General features: G+C 34.2%; 1 protein-coding gene across 4 annotated transcripts; it reads right to left on the reverse strand.

Moving 5' to 3' along the window:
• Nucleotides 1–204: 204 nt before the first annotated feature.
• LOC148284948 (uncharacterized) lies at nucleotides 205–21,460 on the reverse strand. Of its 4 annotated transcripts, XM_088232488.1 has the most exons (5): nucleotides 21,345–21,454; nucleotides 19,963–20,142; nucleotides 18,051–18,195; nucleotides 5,021–5,121; nucleotides 205–947 (listed from the first exon to the last, which is right to left on the reverse strand). In XM_088232488.1, the coding sequence occupies exons 4-5, from the start codon at nucleotides 5,110–5,112 to the stop codon at nucleotides 308–310; spliced, it is 732 nt and encodes a 243-aa protein (XP_088088614.1). In that variant the 5' UTR covers nucleotides 5,113–5,121; nucleotides 18,051–18,195; nucleotides 19,963–20,142; nucleotides 21,345–21,454; the 3' UTR covers nucleotides 205–307. The 4 variants fall into 4 exon arrangements, with proteins under 4 accessions (XP_088088614.1, XP_088088605.1, XP_088088596.1 ...); XM_088232479.1 differs by lacking the exon at nucleotides 18,051–18,195; XM_088232470.1 differs by lacking the exons at nucleotides 18,051–18,195; nucleotides 19,963–20,142 and having other exon boundaries at nucleotides 21,345–21,460.
• Nucleotides 21,461–23,121: the final 1,661 nt, after the last annotated feature.

Genomic DNA, 23,121 nt, shown 5'->3' on the forward strand with positions numbered 1-23,121 from the left:
TGAACATCCATATTTCTTAAAGTTAAGTTAGTAGTAATTATTATTATACAAATACCATATAAACTGGCTTGGTGAGAACTGTAATAAAAATAAATAAATGTAATATTATATGTAAATAACAAATAAATAAAAAAATAGAATAACCACTGACCGATTTCGTGACATAGCCAGTATCGAAGATGTCGCAAAAAAAAATATTCAAAATTTGTGGATTTAAGCATCTCTCATCTTTTATTCCTGTAATAAATTGTGTAAGCTATTCTAATTTCAACTTTTTTCAGTCAGATCACAGACGATAAATGGTGAACTAGGAATATTCAAGAGACTTTCTGCATAGGGGGCATGTGGAACTGTGGTTCTGCCAGGTGTCGAGACAATATCTGTGGAATCCATGGCCGCACGGTGCTCGTTTCTTGTCCTCAATTACGATGAGTTCAAAACAAATGCAACACTTATCCACGGGCCGTTGCGTTTCGATGCATTTCCTGCAGATTGGGCATTTCCTGGTAGTTTCCTTCAACTTGTTCAAGCATTCCAAGTGAAGCCGGTGACCGCATGGAATATTCGTAGCATCTGGGTGTTTGTAGCTTAAACTCTCGAGGCAAGCTACGCACTTGTTCTCGGTGTTTATCCAGTTGATGAACTTCCCACACGTCGGACACTGCTTGGTCTTGGACAGTTCCCGGTCCATACAGCGTCTGTGAAACGTATGCCCGCAATAAGTTACCTTTGTCTTAACTCTTTTGAGTTCTAACGATAATCCGCAGATTTTGCATGTTTTGTTGAGTTCTTCATTTGAGCCGGGCTCTGCAGTTCTGTTACTTTGATTCGTTGTGTCCCTAGAATAGTTGGATGTTTGTGGAGATGGTGCAGAGGTTCCATTAGAGGCTGGTTGATTATGTCGAGCCGGTGAAGATCTTCGATAAGAGGCTGGTTGATTATATCCCCTAAAAAACACAAATTAATTATTTTTAGTAAAAAAAACATCGATGGCTAGCAGCAATGATGTATAATGAGGAAATTCAGTGGCTTTTTATTTATTTGTTAATAGGCTATTAAACTATGCTAAAAAAAAAATTTAAAAATTATCTATCGTATTATCAACGCTATGATTTTTTAAAGTTTTGTATTTCTGAAATTAATCTCCCTCAAATTGGTTTGTAGGTCCTAATTTTAATAATTTGTAAGATATCCGCGTAAATGGAACCTCAAAAGAAAGAGCGATTATCAAGCATGTTTCCAAAAAGGTTTAAACAAAAAAGCACACACCGCTTTTTTTAAAATAAGGTTTAAAAAAGTATTATTAATAATTTATATTTTTTATGAACTTTAAATATCTGAAAAAAAATGCCTAATGACACAGAGGCCTAAAACATGTTTTGCTAGATTGCTTACACATTACTTTAATTAAATAAAATAAACATTTACTGATTTATCATTCAATTGTATTTGGTGTTTGCTGTCTGTATTTGGTGCATTCTTAGCCAATGAGAAGTCGTCTTATGTTTACGTAAATAGTAAAAATTAGCGTCGCCTTTGTCCACGGTATCAATCGTTTACGTAAATGGCATGTGCCAAAAAGAGCCAACTATATCTCCGGTTGCATCCCGCCTCTAGTTCATTTCAGCTCCGACCTTGTCGCTGACAACACGTGTTCAGGATCCCGGTCAGATTTCACAAAATTTATGAGACTCCCTTGGTCCATAATACAACTGCATAAAAAACATTTGTTAGCGAAACAATGTAACCTACTACAATATGTCAAATGAACTTATTTACTAAGTTTCTCAATAAAATCTACCCTACACTATTTGCATTACGTAAAACTAATTTTGGAACTAACAAAGACAAATATATTGATTTCAATGTTTAACCCTTACGCTGCTACGCAGTTTTTCAAGAATCTAATCAGAAATCCTCTTATTTATACATTTAAAAAATATTTTATCGAATACGTTGTTTTCCAAACACACTACTGTTTTATCAATTAATAGCAATTCCAAGAAAAATCTTCCATTTCATAAATATCTAATTCAAGCCCAATGGAGTGAGCAAGATAGACAATTTGTGCCACAAATAGACAATTTTCGTACAGCGGTTGTAAACCCTTTCTTAATTGAAAATAAAAACAAACAAAACTGATCTCGTACTGCAATCTCAAGGCGCATTGTTATTATTGAAACGAAATAATTATGATAGTTTTTTTGTTGATTGCGGGGCAAAGTGCTCTGTTATATATTATCAGACATACCACTTCCATCAATGCATCTAAACAAAAATTGAGTAAAATATATCTTGAAATTTGTTGCAACAGAGAGGGAAAACATTTTTGCCAAGGGATATGGAAGTCTAGGCATTTACAGGACTTATGATCTATCATTGGCTGGTTTAAATGACCACTTTACACACTGCGAAATATTCACCATTCATGATTATTTTTACATTACCTCAACTCTTGCATCTGTTGACTTTTGCAAACTAAAAGAGCTGAAACCTTTATTGAATTCGGCGAGTTTCATCTGGATAAATTATTTCACCTCCTAGGTAATGTCTAGAATTACTTTAAATTTTTTATGCAAGTTATTTTAATCAACAATATTTTGAGTATGTCCAAATGTTTGTAGGGAGTTATTTAGATTGAAACTTAAAGGTAACCGGTAAATGTACTAAGAAGTGATATTATTTCTTGGTAGTTGTTTTAATATAATTTTAATTATAAAAAATAATGTTTTTGTACAACTGTCTCACAAATTGATATCTCTTCTAAGAAAAATATTGTTATAAAATATATTGTACACGAAATCGAAGAAGCTTTTCTGAAGTATTTTTGGATCAATATCAAGCTGATATACCTCATTTACGTTTTGTTTGTAGAATAGTTTGTAGAATAGTTTGTAGAATAGAGTTTGTATCGTAATAATTACGTTTTGTTAGTAGAGTAATAATTACTACCTAATGAACAGCTAAAACATTTTGATTTCCCATTACTGTGGGTACCCATTATAATAAATTAACAAATGATTTTTTTAATATTCAAACATCCTAATTGACAATCATTAGGTTCCATGGTGAATTATTTGTATGTTTTATGACTCTTTACTTATTTGTTTATATTCTTAATTATGGGGTTTTCCGGTGATATAGGGACCTCACTAGATAAGAGTTATTATATTAAAGGTAAAGTATTCAATTAGTTATTCATTACGGAAGTACATCAATATTTTCATAATCACTGAATCGGGTTCAATAGCGGGGAAAACACCAAATATAATTATTTTCCTCAAATATCATATAGGTGATTAAAAATCTAACTATTAACATTGATTTATTTTTTATTTCACTGTTTTTGGAATGTAAAAAAGTTCACTGTTTCAGGTCCCGACTAGCTAGAAGTTTCCTGTGTTTAGTAGTTTCTCTTTTCTTAAAAGCACTGCGAATTTAAACATCATAAGTAAATTTATAATGAGGATGTTTAGTGGTTTAAAAAAAAAAATTGTTAATGGACAAAGCTTTTTTTTTTCAATTTTTATGTATCGTACTATCAGCGCTACGATCTTTTAAAGTTTTGTATTTCTGACATAAATCAGCGTGTGACGTCGCAAGTTCTCTTCCGCTTCTTCTCGGTTAGTTCTGTTGATTGGTCCATTGACGATTAGCAAACCGGAAATCTTACACAACCCTCTTATCATTGATTGATTCATATGAACAAGTGACGTCGTTCAAAGTTGTTGGTTTTCATTAAAATATTTTTAATGATTTTTTATTCATTTTCAAGAAACTTTGCCTTACAATTTAATGCTTAAATTTTTACTGCGCGTAAGAAAACATTTTTTGTATAAAATTTTCGGTAGGGCTGAAATAGGTACGAAACTAAACAATAACCCGTCGAATAAGTCAGTTTTATGTTTTGAAAATGTTTTATACCACTGACGGTTAAGTGCAACAAGCAGTTCCCGAATTCATTTACCCTTTTGGGGATTATGACGTCAGCATCAGTCTAGCTAGAACTTTATGATAGGGATTAACAACAACGATATATCGTTGTTTAGCAGTATAAGGGTTAAAATATATATTTAAGAACCAAAATGTATTTACAAGTAATTCAAATAGATCAAGTCAAAGAAGGAATCGTGTGCTAGAAATACCACATTGTAAAACGAGGCTAGCACAGAGACTTACATATTTTTTTATGGACCCAAAAATTTAAAATTCTTTTTTTACTGATAATATTTCATTGATCCCAAACATTCAAAATTTTCATTTTTTTAAAAAACACGCACTATCCTGGATTCAAACTAAAGATATGAACTCTTTTTTTCTATGATATATTTTGTTGCCCTTTTTATACGTTTTAATATTTTTACGTTTTTTTTTTAATATTTTTTATTTCCTTTTTAATTAGTATACAATAAAAAAGAACCTTTTAATCTTTTACAGAATATTTTCTTTTCTCTTTCTTATATTACACAAAAATATTATAACAGTCTATTTATTATAGGAGCAAAAATTCATAAACATTTTTTGTATACCCACGAACAGGCCATGCCTTTGTGGGAATTTTTGTTTACTATTTTTACCGTTAATTTGTATTTCTTTGCTATGTTATTACCCTTTTTTTTTAATACTCTGTTTTACATCTTATGTATATTGTAAAAAAAAAAAAAATTAAAAATAAGAATTCATAACTTAATAAATAAATCGGCCTCGTGGTGTAGTGGTCAGTGCATTTGCCTACCACGGAAGAGGTCTCGGGTTCGATTCCTGACATGATTGACATAAAATATTTATTTAAACATGTGTTTTCACATCAGAATATTCCGTAGTTCCTGGACTGACACCTGATGTGTAAGACTGATTATCTTACCTTCGTGTAACAAAAATGATCAAGTTACGATGCGATTGGTGAATTCATTTCTCCCTAACGCCAAAGTAAAAGCTAATAAAATAATATATAAGCATCATTTGGTTATATTTTAAAGAATTTCTTTACTGGCCCGGAAATCGGTAGATAAATACTCACGCCTGTTCTCGATAATTTTTGAAAGCCAAGTAAATTGCTACCCCGAGGGCTACAATGATTCCAATTTGAGGGATGGCGGAAGGAAGAGACATGTTTTGTATCTGAAAGTAAAATTCATATTTTTAACAGTAGTTGATTCCATTATATACTGATTTATTTATATTGATTTATTTACACCCATAGAGTTTTCACATTGTGGTTTACACAAATAGTAAAGTATACATCAGCGCCGTGGCGAATAGTCCGCATAAGCGACTATGCGCATTATAATATATATGGCTTACCATTACACTTGACTATCGATAATAGATGTTATATGTAGAAATATATATATATACAGTGAAACCTGTATCTATCGTTTTAAAAGGGACTTATTGAAATAAACTATGAATGCGGGAATAAGAGGTTAATACACAAGGAGATAAGATCGGGTAAAGATACCGCCCTGGCAATCTGCATTACCATTGGCAGGTTCAAATTCTAAAAAAAGATACAAGTTTCAGGTGTAAATAAAAGTATTTAAATAAAATTAGAAGGAAGAACAAAAACAAAAAATATTGAAGTTTATTGCATTAGAAATAATCTTTCATCGACGTTTGTTTTTTTACTGTTTTATTCCCGTAAGTCAACATTATACTTTCCGCTTTGCAAATAATATTTTTTGGCATCAGTTATTGAATGCGAGTAGTAGAATGTTTTTAATCTTTCGAAGATAGTGCATGCTTTTGAAAATGAAGGCACAGGCGGCGGCTCCTCTTCAGCTGTCTCCTTCAACCTTGCTTCACACGAGCTTTCGATAGTTTCTATCCCACACGTTGGGATATTGTCTTCAAATGTGACAAAATTGTTGAAATTCGTCTGTATCAAGTCTTAGCCAATCATCTTCAGAAACCTTAACTTGTTCTAATTGTCATTATATCTCTCTCTCTCTTTCGAACGTTCTGCGCATTAGAACATACACAGAATATTAATATATGTCAAATACGCATCATCTTTAAAACAGGTGATAATACTAATATAAAAAATTATCGTCCTATCTGTATTCAATCTACAATATCAAAACTTTTTGAGTCATTAGTATTGGATCAAATTTATCCAAAATTACTAGATTTGATAGAACATAATCAGCACGGTTTTGTGAAGGGTAGATCTACCGCCACGAATCTACTTCTGTACCAAAATTATATTGTGGAGGCATTTACTAGAAAAAAACAAGTTGACAGCATATACACTGATTTTTCGAAGGCATTCGATAAGGTGTCTCATAAACTTCTTTTAAGGAAATTACAAGCGTCGGGGATAGAAGGTAAATTGTTGGAGTGGTTTTCATGTTATTTACTTAATAGAAAATTACATGTTAAAGTTAATTCTACAAAATCACAACCATTTTACGCTTCTAGCGGCTTACCACAGGGAAGTCACTTGGGACCAGTACTGTTTTTAATTTTCATTAATGACATTGTTTCCATTTTTGAGGATGTAGAAGTTGTCTTGTTTGCAGACGACATAAAAATATATAAGGAAATATCAAATGTTAATGATTGTAAAACACTTCAGTTAAACTTAAATAAACTAAATAGTTGGTGCATACAAAATAATTTGTTTTTGAATGTAAGTAAGTGCAAATCAATTACTTTCTGTCGTAAAAAAAACCCTATTATGTATGAATACACTATAAATGATATATTGCTCGAAAGAGTGAGCGAAATAAGAGACCTGGGTATAGTGTTTGATGTAAAATTAGATTTCGTTAATCATATTAACAACATAACGAACAAAAGCATGAAAACATTAGGTTTCCTGCTTCGCACTGTCAAAGATTTTAATTCACTTAAAGTAATAAATATTTTGTATGTAGCACTAGTTCGTAGTCAGTTAGAATATAATTCCACTGTGTGGTCTCCTCAGTATAAATTACACATAAGGAACATAGAGAGAATTCAAAAAAAGTATTTGAGATTCGTAAATTTTAAATTAAATATTCCCTTAGATAACATAAATTACACGTATTTATTAGACACTTTAAATTTAATTTTATTAGAAGATCGTAGAAAAATAAATGACCTCCTTTTTTATTTTATATTTTAAATTCGGAGCTCGATTGTTGTGAACTCCTGAATCTCATTAACTTCAAAATACCTAATCGACTAGAAGTACGGAGTTGTTTGCAACTACGAGTACATACGTGGGTACTAACTATGCACGACACTCTCCCATTCCGCGTTTACATTCCTTGGCCAACAAATTTACTTGTGAAATAGACATTTTTAATACGACAATTATCAATTTTAAAACGTTCTTAAATGCACTGTTTGAAACAAATTATTAATGTCGTAATAAAACTTTCTTTTTCATACAATTCTTTCTCTGTTTTTGATGTGTATTATTATTATCTTATCTCTTTCTGATATTAATTTATCAAATATTTTTGTGTACCGTATATTATATTATTTTCACATATATACTTACTGTTAACTAATTTTCATTATTTGTTTTTAACAATAATTTGTTGACACCATTTTTTTATAATTATAAGTATATGAAAATGTAATTAATTTTTTGTTTGAATTCTTTACAAGTTATTTACAATTTGCTTTTTAATTCAATTACTTTTATTATATCCATTTATTTTTTTTTTTCTTTTTTACAATGTTAAGTTTCACTTTTTATTTTGCATGGCAGTATGCTTCTTATTGTTTCTAAATGTATACAAAAAAGCATTGTTTATCTTTTAAATTTTTACGCACTATGTTTGTACTTATCTGTATATTTTTTGTAAATGCCCCTTGGGCGTATTGTAAAATTAAATAAATAAAATAAATAAATAATTCAAACGATGAATGCGGTAAAATGGTGGATAGAGAAACAATCGATGCAATCAATTTTTGTATGTTTTATATGAAATTATTTTGGAGTTGGAAGAAATAAACGACACATCCGGGAAAACGATTATTCGAGGAACGATATATAGAGGTTTCACAGTATATATATGTGGGAATTCTGGCAACACCGGGCGGAAGCGGATGCGAGACGCCAGTCAATGTACGAGCGGCGTTGTGCGGAGACCCAGTTGAAATCTTAAAAGTGATTGTATGAATCAAGTCTAATAAAGAAGTTTAATAAGAAATGTTTTCGTTTTATCCTATTCACTGTTCTAATCCTACAACTTGGGGGCTCGTCCGGGATACGAAAAAAAGTGAATTAAATCGGAAATAGCGAGTTACGAAGAAGTTTCGAGAAGAAAAAAGACGCCATTTTTAAAATAGCCGTTGCGATTTGCGATTCATAAAGTGAATTAAAATCGGAAATAGCGAGTTACGAGAAGAAAAAAAAGACGCCATTTTTAAAATAGCCGTTGCGATTTGCAATTCATATTCAAGTGAAATTACGAATCGAGTGATTCCGAGAACAATTGTGTAAACTGCAAACATAGATTTATATTATATCTAAAAACATTTCGTGCCGATTTTGACATAACCGTGAAGCGACATTTTGTAAATTTTGAATCGTTTTCGACTCGGTGACAGCGCGCAACATGCCTCCGAAAATCGACAAGGCGGATGGAGAAACGGCAAAATTCACATTTAAGGACATTGAAGATGCCCTGACTGTATTTAGCGGCGAAGACAACTCCTGCGTCGACAAGTTTTTTGAAGATTTCGAAGATGCTGCGAATTTGGCGAATTGGAACAGCGTGGAGAAATTTATTTATACGAAAAAATTATTACGAGGAACGGCTCAGCTTTTCGTTAAATCGGAGTCATTTAAATCATGGTACGAGTTGAAAAAGGGCCTACAAGAAGAGTTTGGGAAAAAAGTTAATCCAGCCGCCATTCATCGCCTACTAGCAACGACAATGAAACTACGCGACCAAAGTTGCATCCATTATTTTTATCAAATGAGGGAGATAAGCAATCGCGGAAACATAGATGATGAATCTTTAATGGAATACGTTATCGACGGCATATCTGATTCGGAAATAAACAAATCCATTCTATATGGTGTAACAAGTCTGAAAGAATTTAAATGTAAACTCGATATATATTCCAAAATATCGATAAAGCAAAGGTCAAAGGGTGAGACCTTTAAAAATCAATTAAAAGAAAGTTATCCTAAAGTATCGAAAGACAGGTGTTTTAACTGCGGAGGGATTGGCCACAGGTCTGGAGAATGTAAATTTAAAGATAAGGGAACGAGGTGTTTTAAATGTAACGACTTTGGGCACATTGCGTCCAAATGTTCTAATTTAAGAGTAAATACCTCCAAGACCACACTGAAAGTAACCGTCCAAGAATCAGAATCTCCGCTCTACAAAACAGTAATGTTAGGAGGGAAATCAGCAAAAGCATTCATAGACACTGGTAGTGATTTAAATTTGATGACAATTTCGCAGTTATTGAAGATGGACCAGGTTAATCTAATCGACGATCCCTTAGAGCTCCGAGGAATAGCAGAAAAAAAGGTGACCACAGTTGGACATTTCGAGACGATGATGAAGATAGATGATTGTGAGTTCCCAACTACCTTTCATATAGTACATGACGCAGTGCTTCCCATGACAGTCCTCCTTGGCAGGGCTATTTTACAGAACGTCGACATGATGGTGCGTGTTGGAGGAGTTGAAGTCACAGAGAATACTGTAGATGAACAAGTAAAGAGTTTATACTTAATCGAAACAAAAGATAACTACGATCATGTAGAGTTAGGAGACGAGATTTACCGAGAGAGAATAAACACAATGGCCTTCAATTATTCTAGGGAGTTGCCTAGAGTTAAAGAAACAAATATTAAGATGAGAATTGCTTTGGAAGATGAGGCACCCATTTACCAGCCACCCCGACGTTTATCCCCTCGGGAACTAGAAGTTGTAAATAACCAAGTAGCGGAATGGCTCAACGATGGGATTATTCGCCCAAGCAGATCCGACTTCGCGAGTCCAGTAGTGTTGTCAAAAAAGAAAAGTGGGGAGATGCGTCTGTGCATAGACTACAGGAGACTTAACAAGAAGACGATCAAAGAAAGATTTCCAATCCCGCTGATAGATGATCAAATAGACAAACTACGAAATGCCAAAGTTTTCACTACGCTTGATTTGAAAAATGCATTTTTCCATGTACCAGTAGAAGATAATTCCATCAAATACACTTCGTTTATCATACCAAATGGACAATTTGAGTTCTTGAAAACCCCTTTTGGTTTATCCAACGGACCAGCTGTTTTTCAAACTTTCATCAATGCTGTGTTTAGAGATATGATGCTGAGTGGAATTGTCCTTACTTACCTAGATGACCTAATTGTTCCTTCCAACGATGAAGAAGAAGGCCTACAAAGATTGGAACTAGTCCTGAATAGAATGAATGAGTATGGACTAATAATTAATTGGAAGAAGTGCAGAATACTGATGAGGTCCGTAGAGTATCTCGGACATGAGATCCAAGAGAATGAAATTAGACCGAGTAGATTAAAGACCAACGCTGTGACTAGGTATCCAATACCGAAAACCTTAAAAGATGTCCAGTCTTACTTAGGGCTGACAGGATACTTTCGGAAGTTTATACATAACTATTCTAAAATAGCAAAACCACTGACGAATCTACTGAAGAAGGAAAATGAATTCATATTCGAAATCGAGGAAAAGACGGCCTTTGAGATGTTGAAGAAGATTTTGTCAAATGACCCCGTTTTAAAGATCTATGATCCTCATTTACCAACTGAACTACACACAGATGCAAGCTGCGAGGGATACGGTGCAGTTTTACTTCAAAAGGATCCGTACGATAATAAGATGCATCCCGTATATTATATGAGTAAGAAGACAACAGATGCAGAACGAAAATATCCCAGCTATGAACTAGAGGTACTTGCGATTATAAATGCTTTAAAGAAATTCAGAGTTTACCTATTGGGACTGAGCTTCAAGATTGTGACAGACTGTAAGGCCTTTGTCCTTACCCTGAAGAAGAAGGATCTCGCACCACGAGTCGCCAGGTGGGCACTACTGCTTGAAGAGTATGATTACGTCGTGGAACATCGAGCTGGCGAGAGACTAAGACACGCTGATTCACTAAGCCGACACCCTGTTGATTGCTTTATTCTTGAAAACGAACTAATAGCGCGATTGAGAAGGGCCCAATCCAACGATGAGTATTTAAATGCCATACGAGAGTTACTCACTCTTGGGAAGAGACACGAAGACTACACCTTAGATGGAGGAGTAGTCTACAGGGAACAAGGAGGCTATAAGCTTATAGTAGTTCCAAAAACTATGCAGACTGAATTAATAAGAATGTACCATGATCGTGGCCATTTTGGCATTACCAAGACAAGAGAACTTCTAGAGAGAGAGTTCTGGATAAAAGATTGTGCAGCAAAAATAAAACGATGCATTGAAAATTGCGTGGCCTGTATATTAGTAGACCGAAAGAGAGGAAAGCGGGAAGGTTTCCTACATCCTATAGACAAAGGTGATAGCCCATTAGACACTTATCACATAGACCACTTAGGACCGCTGCCTTCAACAAATAAAAACTATAAATATATTCTAACAATAGTAGATGCTTTTACTAAGTTTGTGTGGATCTATAGCACAAAGACTACAAATACTACAGAAGTTTTAAATGCCCTGAACCTGCAGCAACAGACGTTCGGGAATTCCAGAAGAATTATAACAGACAGAGGTGCTGCATTCACGTCCACGGAATTTAAAGAATACTGTGAGATACAAAATATTGAGCTTATCAACATAACAACTGGACAACCACGTGCGAATGGGCAAGTAGAACGCATGCACCAGATTATCATTGCTGTCATATCAAAGCTTAGCATAGATGACCCCACTAAGTGGTACAAATTTACCAGTAGGACACAGCAGTTTTTAAACAACACATTCCAAAGAAGTATTGGTCGCACACCATTTGAAGTATTGGTAGGTAAAAAGCAAAGGAGTCAGGAGGACTTCAAGATTGAAGAAATAATCAGCACTGAGCTTCTGGAACAATTTATGAGTGAGCGGGAAGAAGTGCGTGAATCTGCAAGGCAGGAAATCGAAAAAGTACAAAGAGAGAACCGGCGCGAATTTAATAAGAAAAGGAAAGCTAGTAACAAGTATGCTGTTGATGATTTAGTTGCAGTGAAGCGAAGTCAATATGGACCTGGTCTAAAGCTCTGTGCTAAGTTCTTTGGACCATACAAGGTCACCAAAGTATGTGGGAAAGACAGATATAACCTGCTAAGAGTTGGTGGAACTGAAGGCTCACGGGAGACGACGGCGTCAGCAGACCTGATGAAGCCTTGGAGAGTGGACGACACCGATGATGATTCATCCGAGGCGGATGACTTGCAGGATGACCGAGTTGTGGGAATTCTGGCAACACCGGGCGGAAGCGGATGCGAGACGCCAGTCAATGTACGAGCGGCGTTGTGCGGAGACCCAGTTGAAATCTTAAAAGTGATTGTATGAATCAAGTCTAATAAAGAAGTTTAATAAGAAATGTTTTCGTTTTATCCTATTCACTGTTCTAATCCTACATATATTCCTCCAAAAATAAATATAAATATCGGCGCCCGGCCCGTTCCCAGTGAAGGAAGAAACTAGCAGATTACATCACTACGCATCATGGTGCACTAGGTTATATATCAGGCGATAATTATGATACAGTGATAAATAAGATTAATTATGACTTAAGAAATATTTCAAAATAGTTAAAAGTGAAAAATTAATATATTACAACAGAGATGAAGAACATTTAAGAGAAGGTAATATGGAAGTCTAGGCATCTACAGGGCTTATGACCTGTCAATGACTGGTTTAAGTGGCCACTTTACACACTGTGTAACATTCACCATTCTGCCTATATTTGAACATCCATATTCCTTCGATTCTTTAATCTGTTGATGTTTGTGAAGTTAAAGAGCTGAAACCTGAAGAAGTCCTTGTCTACAAAAATTTGGACAAACTCAAAATATTGTTGAAAAGTGAATAAATTAAAATTAAATATCGCAAAAACAAAATATATGAATATTGAGGAGAAAAAATATACTCCTGGATACAATATTAGTATTAATAATCTAGCCATAAATTCTGTGGAAGAAATAAAGTATCTCAGAGTTTACTTACTTTATTTGTTTATTTATTAACGGACTTTATCCATGTATACAATTTATAGGGTTTAAATATTACAATAAAAGAATAGTTTAAAACATTTAAAAAAAAGAAAAACATTGACAAACATAAGGGACATCGAGACAAGATCTGGACTATTTATTTAGTGCTCGTTTAAATCGTTGTAAACTTAAACCAAAAAAGTCCAGATCGTGTCTTGAGTCAACAATACGACAAAGACGGGTCATTGGAGAATTAAGGCCATAGTTTGTTCTATGCTGATCGATGAACAGTACTTAATTGTTTCTCAACCTACGAGTCGGAATATTGAATTTTACTTGTCCCAGTAATGATGGAACATCGATTATACCATTTAGTATGCCGAACATATATATATAGTCAATATTAGTTCTACGTTTTTGTAAACTAGAAATATTGAACAATGACTCTATATCAGCATAAGAATAGTTACCTCACTCTAGTCCAAGCATCCACGCTACTTTTCGAAGCGAGTGATGTTGGACTGATTCAATGTGATTTATGTTATTGACATAGAATGGATACCAGACCACGGAGGCATATTCTAGAAGAGGGCGAACAGTTGAGCAATAAAGAGTTTTGATTGTACGGACATTAGTAAAATCAGAGGATATTCTGTTAACGAAGCCAAGTAATTTCAGTGATTTATTTACTGTATTATCTATATGCTCGTTGTATGTCAGTTTATAGTCCAAAACAACTCCTAAATCTCTGATGGACTTGACTACATCAATTTTGGAGTTTTCCATTACGTCCTCGAAAGAAATCGGTCGTTTCATTCTATGAAATGACATTTTTTTATATTTAGTTCTAATTTATTGACTTTTCACCATCGGTTAAAAGAGTAAATGTCTGATTGAAGAAGAAAACAGTCTTGTAAAGTTTGAATGATTTTGAAAATTTTGTTGTCGTCCGCGAAGAGCCAAAAGCGAGAGTAAGAGAATGATTAGATAAATATTTCAATTTCAATATGTAACAAAATAAAATTCATTTACGGGATGATTGAGAAATGTAATAGATGTAAAGAGTAGTGTTCTTATCTATAAAACAATCATGGTGTATGGTAAGTAAATCCTTAAGCCTTGTTTACACGAAGACAATACAATGGATTGACAATATTGTCATGTCCCGGCTCCGTGGACAGCCTCGATCACACAGAACATAAACGCTGGGACAATACGAAAATTCGGCCGCAGTTCACACGTCACCGCTACGAAAATGAATACACGACGTCGTTTGTTACGAGCGAGTTTTCGAAAAATATGATTTCTTTTATACCAAGATGTATCGGAATTGTTGCAAGATGAACTAGATAATAATAATAAGAAAACTCTATGGATTAGGAATTGGATGGCGAGCAAATATCTAAAAATGGTCACTTGAAATCGTATTGTTATTATATATCGAGTCTTAAAAAAGAGGAACGAAAGCAGTTGAACTTTCCGACAAATGCTTGACGATTGTGAGATGGCCAATTTATAAACAAATGAATACCTAATATTTTTAATTGAATCGGCATTCACTTCGTAACACTCCATTATAAATTATTATGAAAATAAAACTTTACTATTTAATTCTAAGTCAAAAACAGAGCTGCTAAACAAGAGTGGCATTTACCAGATATCATGCGAATGCAAAAAAGTCTATATTGGACAAACAGCGCGAAACCTTAAAACTAGGCTAAACGAACACCGCCGTTGCCTGACCAATAATAATTTCTCGGAGTTCGCGAATCATATAATAGACAGTAACCACTCATTTCATAATCACACCCTAAAACTCCTGCACCAAGTAAATAACAAAGGCAGTAATATGAATAATTTAGAAATTATAGAAATTCACAAAAATTTAAATTCTGAAAACAACCCAATTAATAATCACACATTCAACTGGCCTCGCCTTTATTGACTATGTTCCCTTTGCGACCACCCTCACCGCACTCACCCTCTTAGACCCGCGTCTGTTAACACTCTCTTAGCCGAGCGATGTCTTCCCACACATTAAATCTTAGACTTACTTATTGCAACTTCCACTTATGTGCTAAATTTTAAGAAATAAATTCGACTTAATGTTCTGTCCACGTTTTCATATCTGTACTTAAGATAACCATCCATTCATATGCCAACACCTTAGATAAGAAAAAAACCCCCCTGCTCTAACTGATTCCTTTCACTGATTAATCTGTTTATTTTTTAAATTTATTTCAACAGAGAGGGAAAAATTTTTGAGAAGGGAATATGGAAGTCTAGGCATTTACAGGGCTTATGATCTGTCATTGGCTGGTTTAAGTGGCCACTTTACACACCGTGTAACATTCACCATTCTGCCCATGTTTGAATATCCACATTTCCTCAACTCTTCCATCTGTTGACTTTTGTGAAGTTAAAGAGCTGAAACCTGGGATTCGAATCCCCCATAGACTGATTTGGTCAATTTCACTTTATGTGCATAAGCGTTCGGCAAACTAACAAAAATGTATAAAATACACGAATAAGTAAAATATGTGTGCGCGAAAATATGAATAAATTATTGCACGGTCATAAACACTTCCAATGTTTTATTCTCCTGATGCCATATACAAGTAGGAGTAGCCATAGAGTAGAAAGCACTCATTTCACTCAGTTCTGATTCTACTTCACAAACAGAAGTGTATTCTGCTTCCATCAGGACACAGAAACAATTTATAGTTCCCGGCATTATATTTCGTACATCGGCACTTGGAAATGGTCTGTCGGCCATTTCATCAAACTTGACATTGTAGAGCGTCGTTCAGATTCCAATCAGAGCAGGGCTGTTCAAGTTTACATACTTATAATGAGGAATTACAGCCAAACCCGGAATTAAATTTTGAAAATGTTATCGTGTACACGTGAATATTTAAAAATTTTGGAGTAGGATGAAATATCTCAAAAACGCACGCAAAAATAAATAAAAAATGTTAAAAATAGTATTCATTTTAAAATCGTAAATAATGACGTCACTCCTTATATCTACGTGTAGTATTTCCGGTTTCCGCTTAAAGCCCCCGCAACGTTTGACCATAGAAAAAAAAGGGTATAATTTGACCTTTCAACCAGAGATTATGTCAACTTTCTAGGTTTTTCTAAATCGAAACGTTCGTAAAAACAACCATAACATAGAAATGAGCAAATTACGATCAACTAAATGAAGTAATCAAAGCAATATTCCATAGATTCTTGTCAGGTCAGTGAAAGTGAGAACGCCAACCGTTTCATGACGTCACTACTGAAAAGTGACACACTGATTACAGTCATTTGGCGCGGTATTTGATAAATGTAACTAAAAAATCATATCTTTGTAAATAACGCACAAAAATATATATATTTTTGCTTAGTTAAATAGTACGCTAATAGAAAAAAAAAATTAGAAAACAGTGGAATTCCTCATTGTAAGCATTATAAATAATAAAAAAAATTATAAATAACTGTTAGCATTTTTATAACTGATGACTTATGAGATGTCAAACTTTAGAGAAGAAGGGATGGTTTATTTTTGTTCAATTTACAAATTAATATGCTATTTTTAGATTTACAAATTGTTAGGAACAAAATAACCTAAGTAAGGGTAATAACGGGGAGTTAATTTATAAATTGAACAACTGCTTACGGTAAACTAATTCTTATTATTTGTTTTTAACATTAATTTGTTAATACCATTTTTTTTAGATGTATATATGTACATTTTTAATTATTTGCTTTTTAATTCAATCACTTTTCTTCTATCAATATTTTTTTCTTTTTTACTATGTAAAGTTTCACTTTTTATTTTGCATAGCATTATGCTTTTTTTGTTTCTACATGTATACAAAAAAGCGTTGTTTATTTTTTAAATGATTACTTACTATGTTTGTACTTACATGTATATTTTTTGTAAATGCCCCTTGGGCGTATTGTAAAATTAAATAAAAAATAAATCTAAAGGCCGTTTTGCATTGGGCATAAAATGGTACAAGATCTTGTGCAAGTTCTAGAAAATTGAAGTTGACAAGTGACAGTTAAAAATATTATAGTGGGTTGCGCGCGCAGATATTGGCCCAAATATTGTTTGAAAAATAGGACGTATGTTATGTTTTTATAATTTGACCACATATTTCATCCAATTTGTGTATTTATGACACAATATTTATTGGACCAAATTCTGAACAAGATCTTGTACCATTTACGGACCGTATAATCGGGCTTAACAAAAATAAACGATCACTTCTTCTGTAACATTTGACATCTCATAAGTCATCAGTCATAAAAATGCTTACAGTTATTTAATTATATATCATGAAAATTCAACATATCTAGAATTTTCGAAAAATTGGTGTTAAGAATTATTTGAGAGAAATTAAATACTTGCGGAAACCAATTTGGATTTAAAGCAGCTCTATCAACAGATATGGCAACATTTGCATTAAAACAAACAGGGCCTACCATAAATCAATAAAAACGAATACGTACGCGTGCTTTCTGGATCTGAGTAAAGCGTTTGACCGCGTAAATCATAAAATGTTATGGAATAAAATGGAGAAGAGAGGAATTCCATCTTGTATTATCAATACTCTGGCAGCTTGGCACACACAATGGGAAAATATTGTAAAATTGGGAGATGCTACATCTTCGCCTTTTTATTTAAAATGTGGAGATGATCTTACCGTGCTCCTTAATTCAACCAAAGTCAGATGTCATGTAAACGGTGTCTGTGCTAACAATGTTGGTTATGCAGATGATATGGTATTATTGACCCCATCTATTAATCGTATGAGATTGTTGCTCAATATTTGCAAAAAATATGTAAACGACCACAATATGATATACAATGCCAAAATATCTGCTATACTTATATTTAAATACAAGAGGTCATTTTCTGAATTCGTGCACCCACCTGTATTGCTGGACAACAGTTTAACGGTAACCGCAAAAGTCAAGTATCTAGGGCACATACTGACTGATGATTGTAAAGATGATCAGGACATAGAGAGACAGAGGAGAGCCATCGATGTCAGGGCCTTTATGCTGGCAAGACGCTTCTTTCAGTGCAGTGACGAAGAGAAGAAAATCATCTTTACATGTATTTGACATCCATGTATATAGCGGAACTATGGAACAATTATACGCAAGCAGCATGGAATAATTAAGGGTCACATATAATAATTCATACTGCCTAGGTACTGCAGTGCCTCCGAAATGTTTACAGCTGGGCGGGTAAACGAAGAGAGGTTCTGAGCTACTGGCGGGAGACTTCTATGACTAGGGAATCAAAAAGATGGTGACCCGGAAAAAGTGCATCGAAGTCAACAGGGACTATGTAGAAAAATAGGTGAAAGTCTAAGCTTTCCAATGATGTATTGCTCGTTGTAAATAAAAATGGTTTTCATTTTTAAAAAAAATAGGGAAACTTATTTTACGGACAACCCTCATATTAACGGATACTGTACTACGGCCCATTTAAATCTTTAATAAACGATTTCTAATAAACTATTCAAATGCGTACTTTCTTCTTTACCACATCCGCTCCTGGGTGGAGCATGTGGACATCACCAGTCGCCTCCGGGAGACCCTACCGCCAGCCGGCACTTTCGCCCCCTCCGCCGAATAAGGTCGAAGGGTCGTCACCGACGGCCTTCCAGGACGGTGCGAGCCCGCAGGTTTAAAGAACGGGCAACTCGGGTTTAGGTTCTCCCGAGGCATGGGTAGCACGTGCTCTACATTATCTCCGATGAGAACGGTTCAGTGATTTCCATGAAGTCGCGTACATCGTTTTTTAAATTTGGCATCGGCTCAATGTTTTTGTTGATTTGAAGTCTGATTCGGTTTCTGATCAAATTTCACAGAAGGAAGCAGATTAAATGTAATACAGGATAATGAAGTTATCAATTTGGCCTTAATACAGAGAAAAATAAATATCCAAAGATCCATGACCAGTCTTTACAACTACCGCGAAACCTTCCAATTTTGCCTGCTTTTTTGCTATTATGTTGGTTTTCTTTTAAAAAAATGTATGTTACGCTTTTTTTTTTTTTAAAAAGAAATATTTGCGTTCTTATGATTTACCCAAATATTTAATTTTGAGGGCCATTCTCAACGAGTTGTAAATAACTCACTATTAGAAAATGGAATCAAGTTGGGGTAGAGTGGGATTCGAACGACGGACCTTCGGTCCGTGAGTCCGAGCACTAGCCACGGGACCACAACCCGATATATTTTAATTACGAAGAATGACCTTGGTAATCATTAAATTGGGTTGCAATTGTAAATTCAGTCATATTTAAATGCGATTTCAAGCAATTTAAAATTTTGATGGCGGGCAAAATTACCACCACATGTTAAATTATCTCATATGGCGTTCTTGTCTAAGAACTACTTTATCGAATTATTAGTTCAAGGGCAAAATTAATGTTTGAACATATTTTCAATGGCTAACTAATAAAATATTCGTCTAAAAACAATTGGGCAAATTTACCCGCCGAACTCTATTTGTTTTCATACAAGCAATTGATAGGCCTTAGGGTTGTCAAAATCTGGTTGATAACTTAAGAAAAATTAATAAATCTCGTTTATTTAAAGAAATGTTTTATTTTTTAATGTTTTATACCTAAATGACAATTTTTAATATCAGGTAGGTACACACATTTTTTCGCACAGTGATTCAGAATACGATATTACGAGCTACTTGGGGTAGAAACCCATTAACATAGAAATGGCAAATTGTAAGTAATTGGGGAAGCGCATTAGTTTTTGAGCTCCCACAGTAAATTTTAAGTCGATTCGTTGAAATTTTGACCGTTATTACGTACCTAATCCCATGCGATAACAAAATCGGTTCATTTGCATCGTTTCGCCGCTAACTGCCACACTTCTTTACGTTGTTCCTTTAAGTGCATTTGTGTTATATTCATCCTTATTTTTGGTTCATGATGGCTTCAGCTTTTACAGATAAGACATTTTTTTTTTTTTGACAAACGTTATTTATTTAACTGAAAAAGAAAAATAAAACTCAGCATCGAAAAATCATCACACCTTTTTTAAAAGTTATCTTTTCCCAGCACATACATATTTTTTTATGTTCTTGCGTATTTATCTAGCTTTCAAATAAATCTAGTTTTAACCCTTGTATAGCCTCGTTTAGGGAGTAAGATTTTTTGTCCTCAGGTTTTTGCCCCCCGCACGAGAAATAACACGCCTTCTTCTTTTCGATCTCTTATGTCGTGACAATATTGTCAACCGAGCAAAATAGGGAGCTTCCATTGCTTCCACAATAAATTATGCTACGTCTAAGTTGCCAAGGCTTCCAAAAGATGACATTAAGAAATAAGTGAAAGTGTTTGCTGCTGTTCTGACCAGAAAATGGAAGGTAGCTCGAAAAAGGATCAATTCTTTGCACAGTTGGCTACAAGAAGAGCTCTGGTCAGCGCAAAACCAAGATGCTGGTGAAGTTACATCTGCACAACTTGCCGATACACCCACTTGACCTGTAGCAGGACCGGCATCTTAGCATCTTAGACAGTTTAAAGAACAGGCAACTCGGGTTTAGGTTCTCCCGAGGCATGCGCAGCACGTGTCCGAGCCGGGTCCACCGCCGCATCCTCGAGACGCTCATTATGGGAGGCTGCTGCGTCTGTTCTCGGACTTCAACGTTAGTCATAAAATCGAACCAATATAATAGTGTATAACACTAACAAAAATCGCGTTTTTACTTGGTTCATCGACGGCACTAACACATTAATAGAGGCTATTAAACATTTGAACGCACCGTGCACTATCTCCCATTTCATTTATAGAAAACGTCACTGAAAAATTACAAATTTAATTATTAAAATTACGTATGAGAACGACTTATTCTACACTATCTCCGAGGAGAACGGTTTAGTGATTTCCATGACGTCGCGTACATCTTTTTTTAAATTTGGCGTCGGCTCAATGTTTTTGTTGATTTGAAGTCTAATTCGGGTTTCTGTACTAATTTCACAGAAGGAAGCAGATACAATGTAATACAGGATAATGAAGTTATCAATTTGGCCGTGATTCAGAGAAAAATAAATATCCAAAGATCCATGACCAGTCTTTCTAACTACCCACCTTCCTAGTTGGAAACACAATAACGTCAATACCAGACTGACTACAACAGATTTAGTAAAACATTATTTAAGTTGTAAAAGTATAAATTATGTGTACTTGCCTTTCGTTCAATAAATCGAAATAAATATTCTCAGAGACTCCGAACAGTCCGAACTGAAGAATTGCTTTATCTTCTGGGCCTGTGGTCCGTGCAAAAGATCACCACAGACTATCACTGCCAGCGTTGCCAGACCCGATCAAGCGAAAAAAGGTAGATTCAGAAAAATAAATCGGTAGATTTCGGTAGATTCGGGAGAGGGAGTGGGAGGGGAGGAGGGGGGCAAAATAAATTTGACAGTTGTTCGAAATTAAAGCGCCGTTTTGCCTAAGGCCTTTGTTTTAAATACGCTTGGTAAATGAACAATTGAAAACCAAAAGGACTGCAATAAGTGAATCACCAAAATATAGTGGTTTATAATGTCTTCTTTTTCTTACAAAAAAAATGTAATATAAAAAATAATAATAGGTACTTATAATACACAGATTAAAATTCAAAATATTATTTTATTGAATGAATGACACAATTTTATCAAAATATATCGTATTTTTATTGTCAAACAAAGAAATAATTAACGTTTTAAAGTTCTTTCAGTGCAACTTAAAACTGAATCAAAACTGCTAGGTAACTGCTAAAGCACTGAACAAATTATCTACATTTCACTTCATAAATTAGACAAATATACATTTTTCAATAATGTCATGAAATTCTATGCCATGATTTATTTTACCATATTATATTCAAGAATACTAGCCAATTCCATAATTAATATATCATTCACTGTATACTTATGTACGATAGATAAGCAATTTTTTTAATAAGCAGCTGATCGCAATCGAAGTGAGCAAACAAGCAATAAATTATTATAATATGAATTTGTTTTATTTGCATTGAACTTTTGTTCTGTGGAAAAAATAAGGAAATGTATAAAAATCGGTAGAATTTCAATCGAATTCGGTAGATCGGTAGATTGCTCCCAAAATCGGTAGATCTGGCAACGCTGGATTGTACACATATAAACAGAGATTATGCATGACACATGACAGTGTGTACAACATACGAACGTACAATAATGATAATCTAACTATTCGATTATGAAAATAATCGAATCGATTATTAGATTTTTGTATTAATTTGTAATCTTCATTCGTAATAGTATATGAGGGTACTACTTACAAACCCGGCAAAATCCCCGTGGCTTGTGTTGCAGACTCACGGATCATAGGTCCGAGGTTCGAACCCCACTCTACCTCAACTTGATCCCATTTTCTAATAGTGAGTTATTTACAACTCGTTGAAAATGCCCCCAAAATCAAAATATTTGGGTAAATTATTAGAACGAATTTTTTTTTCAATTTTAAATAATGTAAGGCGTTTTTATGCATAATTTTACTAAAATCATTGACAAATATAAATATTATCAAATTTAAATGGGTACAAACCAATCAAATAAATGTCAGTCTACTTTAATTATACCGTGCCGTTCAGATTAAGATGATATGTGTGAAATAGGTTATTCTCCGTCGGATATTACGAGGTTGGTTTATTTATTTGGAAAGAGTTGTTATAATGAACCACGCTGGGGTCGCTTGGTCCCCCCCGTTCGAATCATGTGTAAGTATTAGATGCTTAGTGAGGGAAAGGTTAAATAAGTATAGGACAGTGTTTTTTTTCTAGTAAAAAAAATGGCCGAACCATTTAACCTGCTAGACAACCCCTGTAGTTTTTTTTTAAAGTTATATGCTTCTTATACCAGTTAGTTTAATCAACAATGTTTTGGGTATGTCCAAATGTCCGAATCTTACCCAGATGGTAAAGGTTTCAGCTCTTTTACTTCACA

Source organism: Micrasema longulum, unplaced genomic scaffold (assembly GCF_059751315.1).
Source record: "Micrasema longulum isolate JH-2025_06_02 unplaced genomic scaffold, ASM5975131v1 h1tg000074l, whole genome shotgun sequence".
Classification (NCBI taxonomy): Eukaryota; Metazoa; Arthropoda; class Insecta; order Trichoptera; family Brachycentridae; genus Micrasema; species Micrasema longulum.

Coding starts and splice junctions, on each gene's coding strand:
- LOC148284948 (XM_088232470.1), bottom strand. CDS start 5,112: ATGTCTCTTCCTTCCGCCATCCCTCAAATTGGAATCATTGTAGCCCTC. Junction 948..5,020: donor AAAAATTATCGAGAACAGGC/GTGAGTATTTAT, acceptor TGTGTTTTTTAG/GGGATATAATCAACCAGCCT.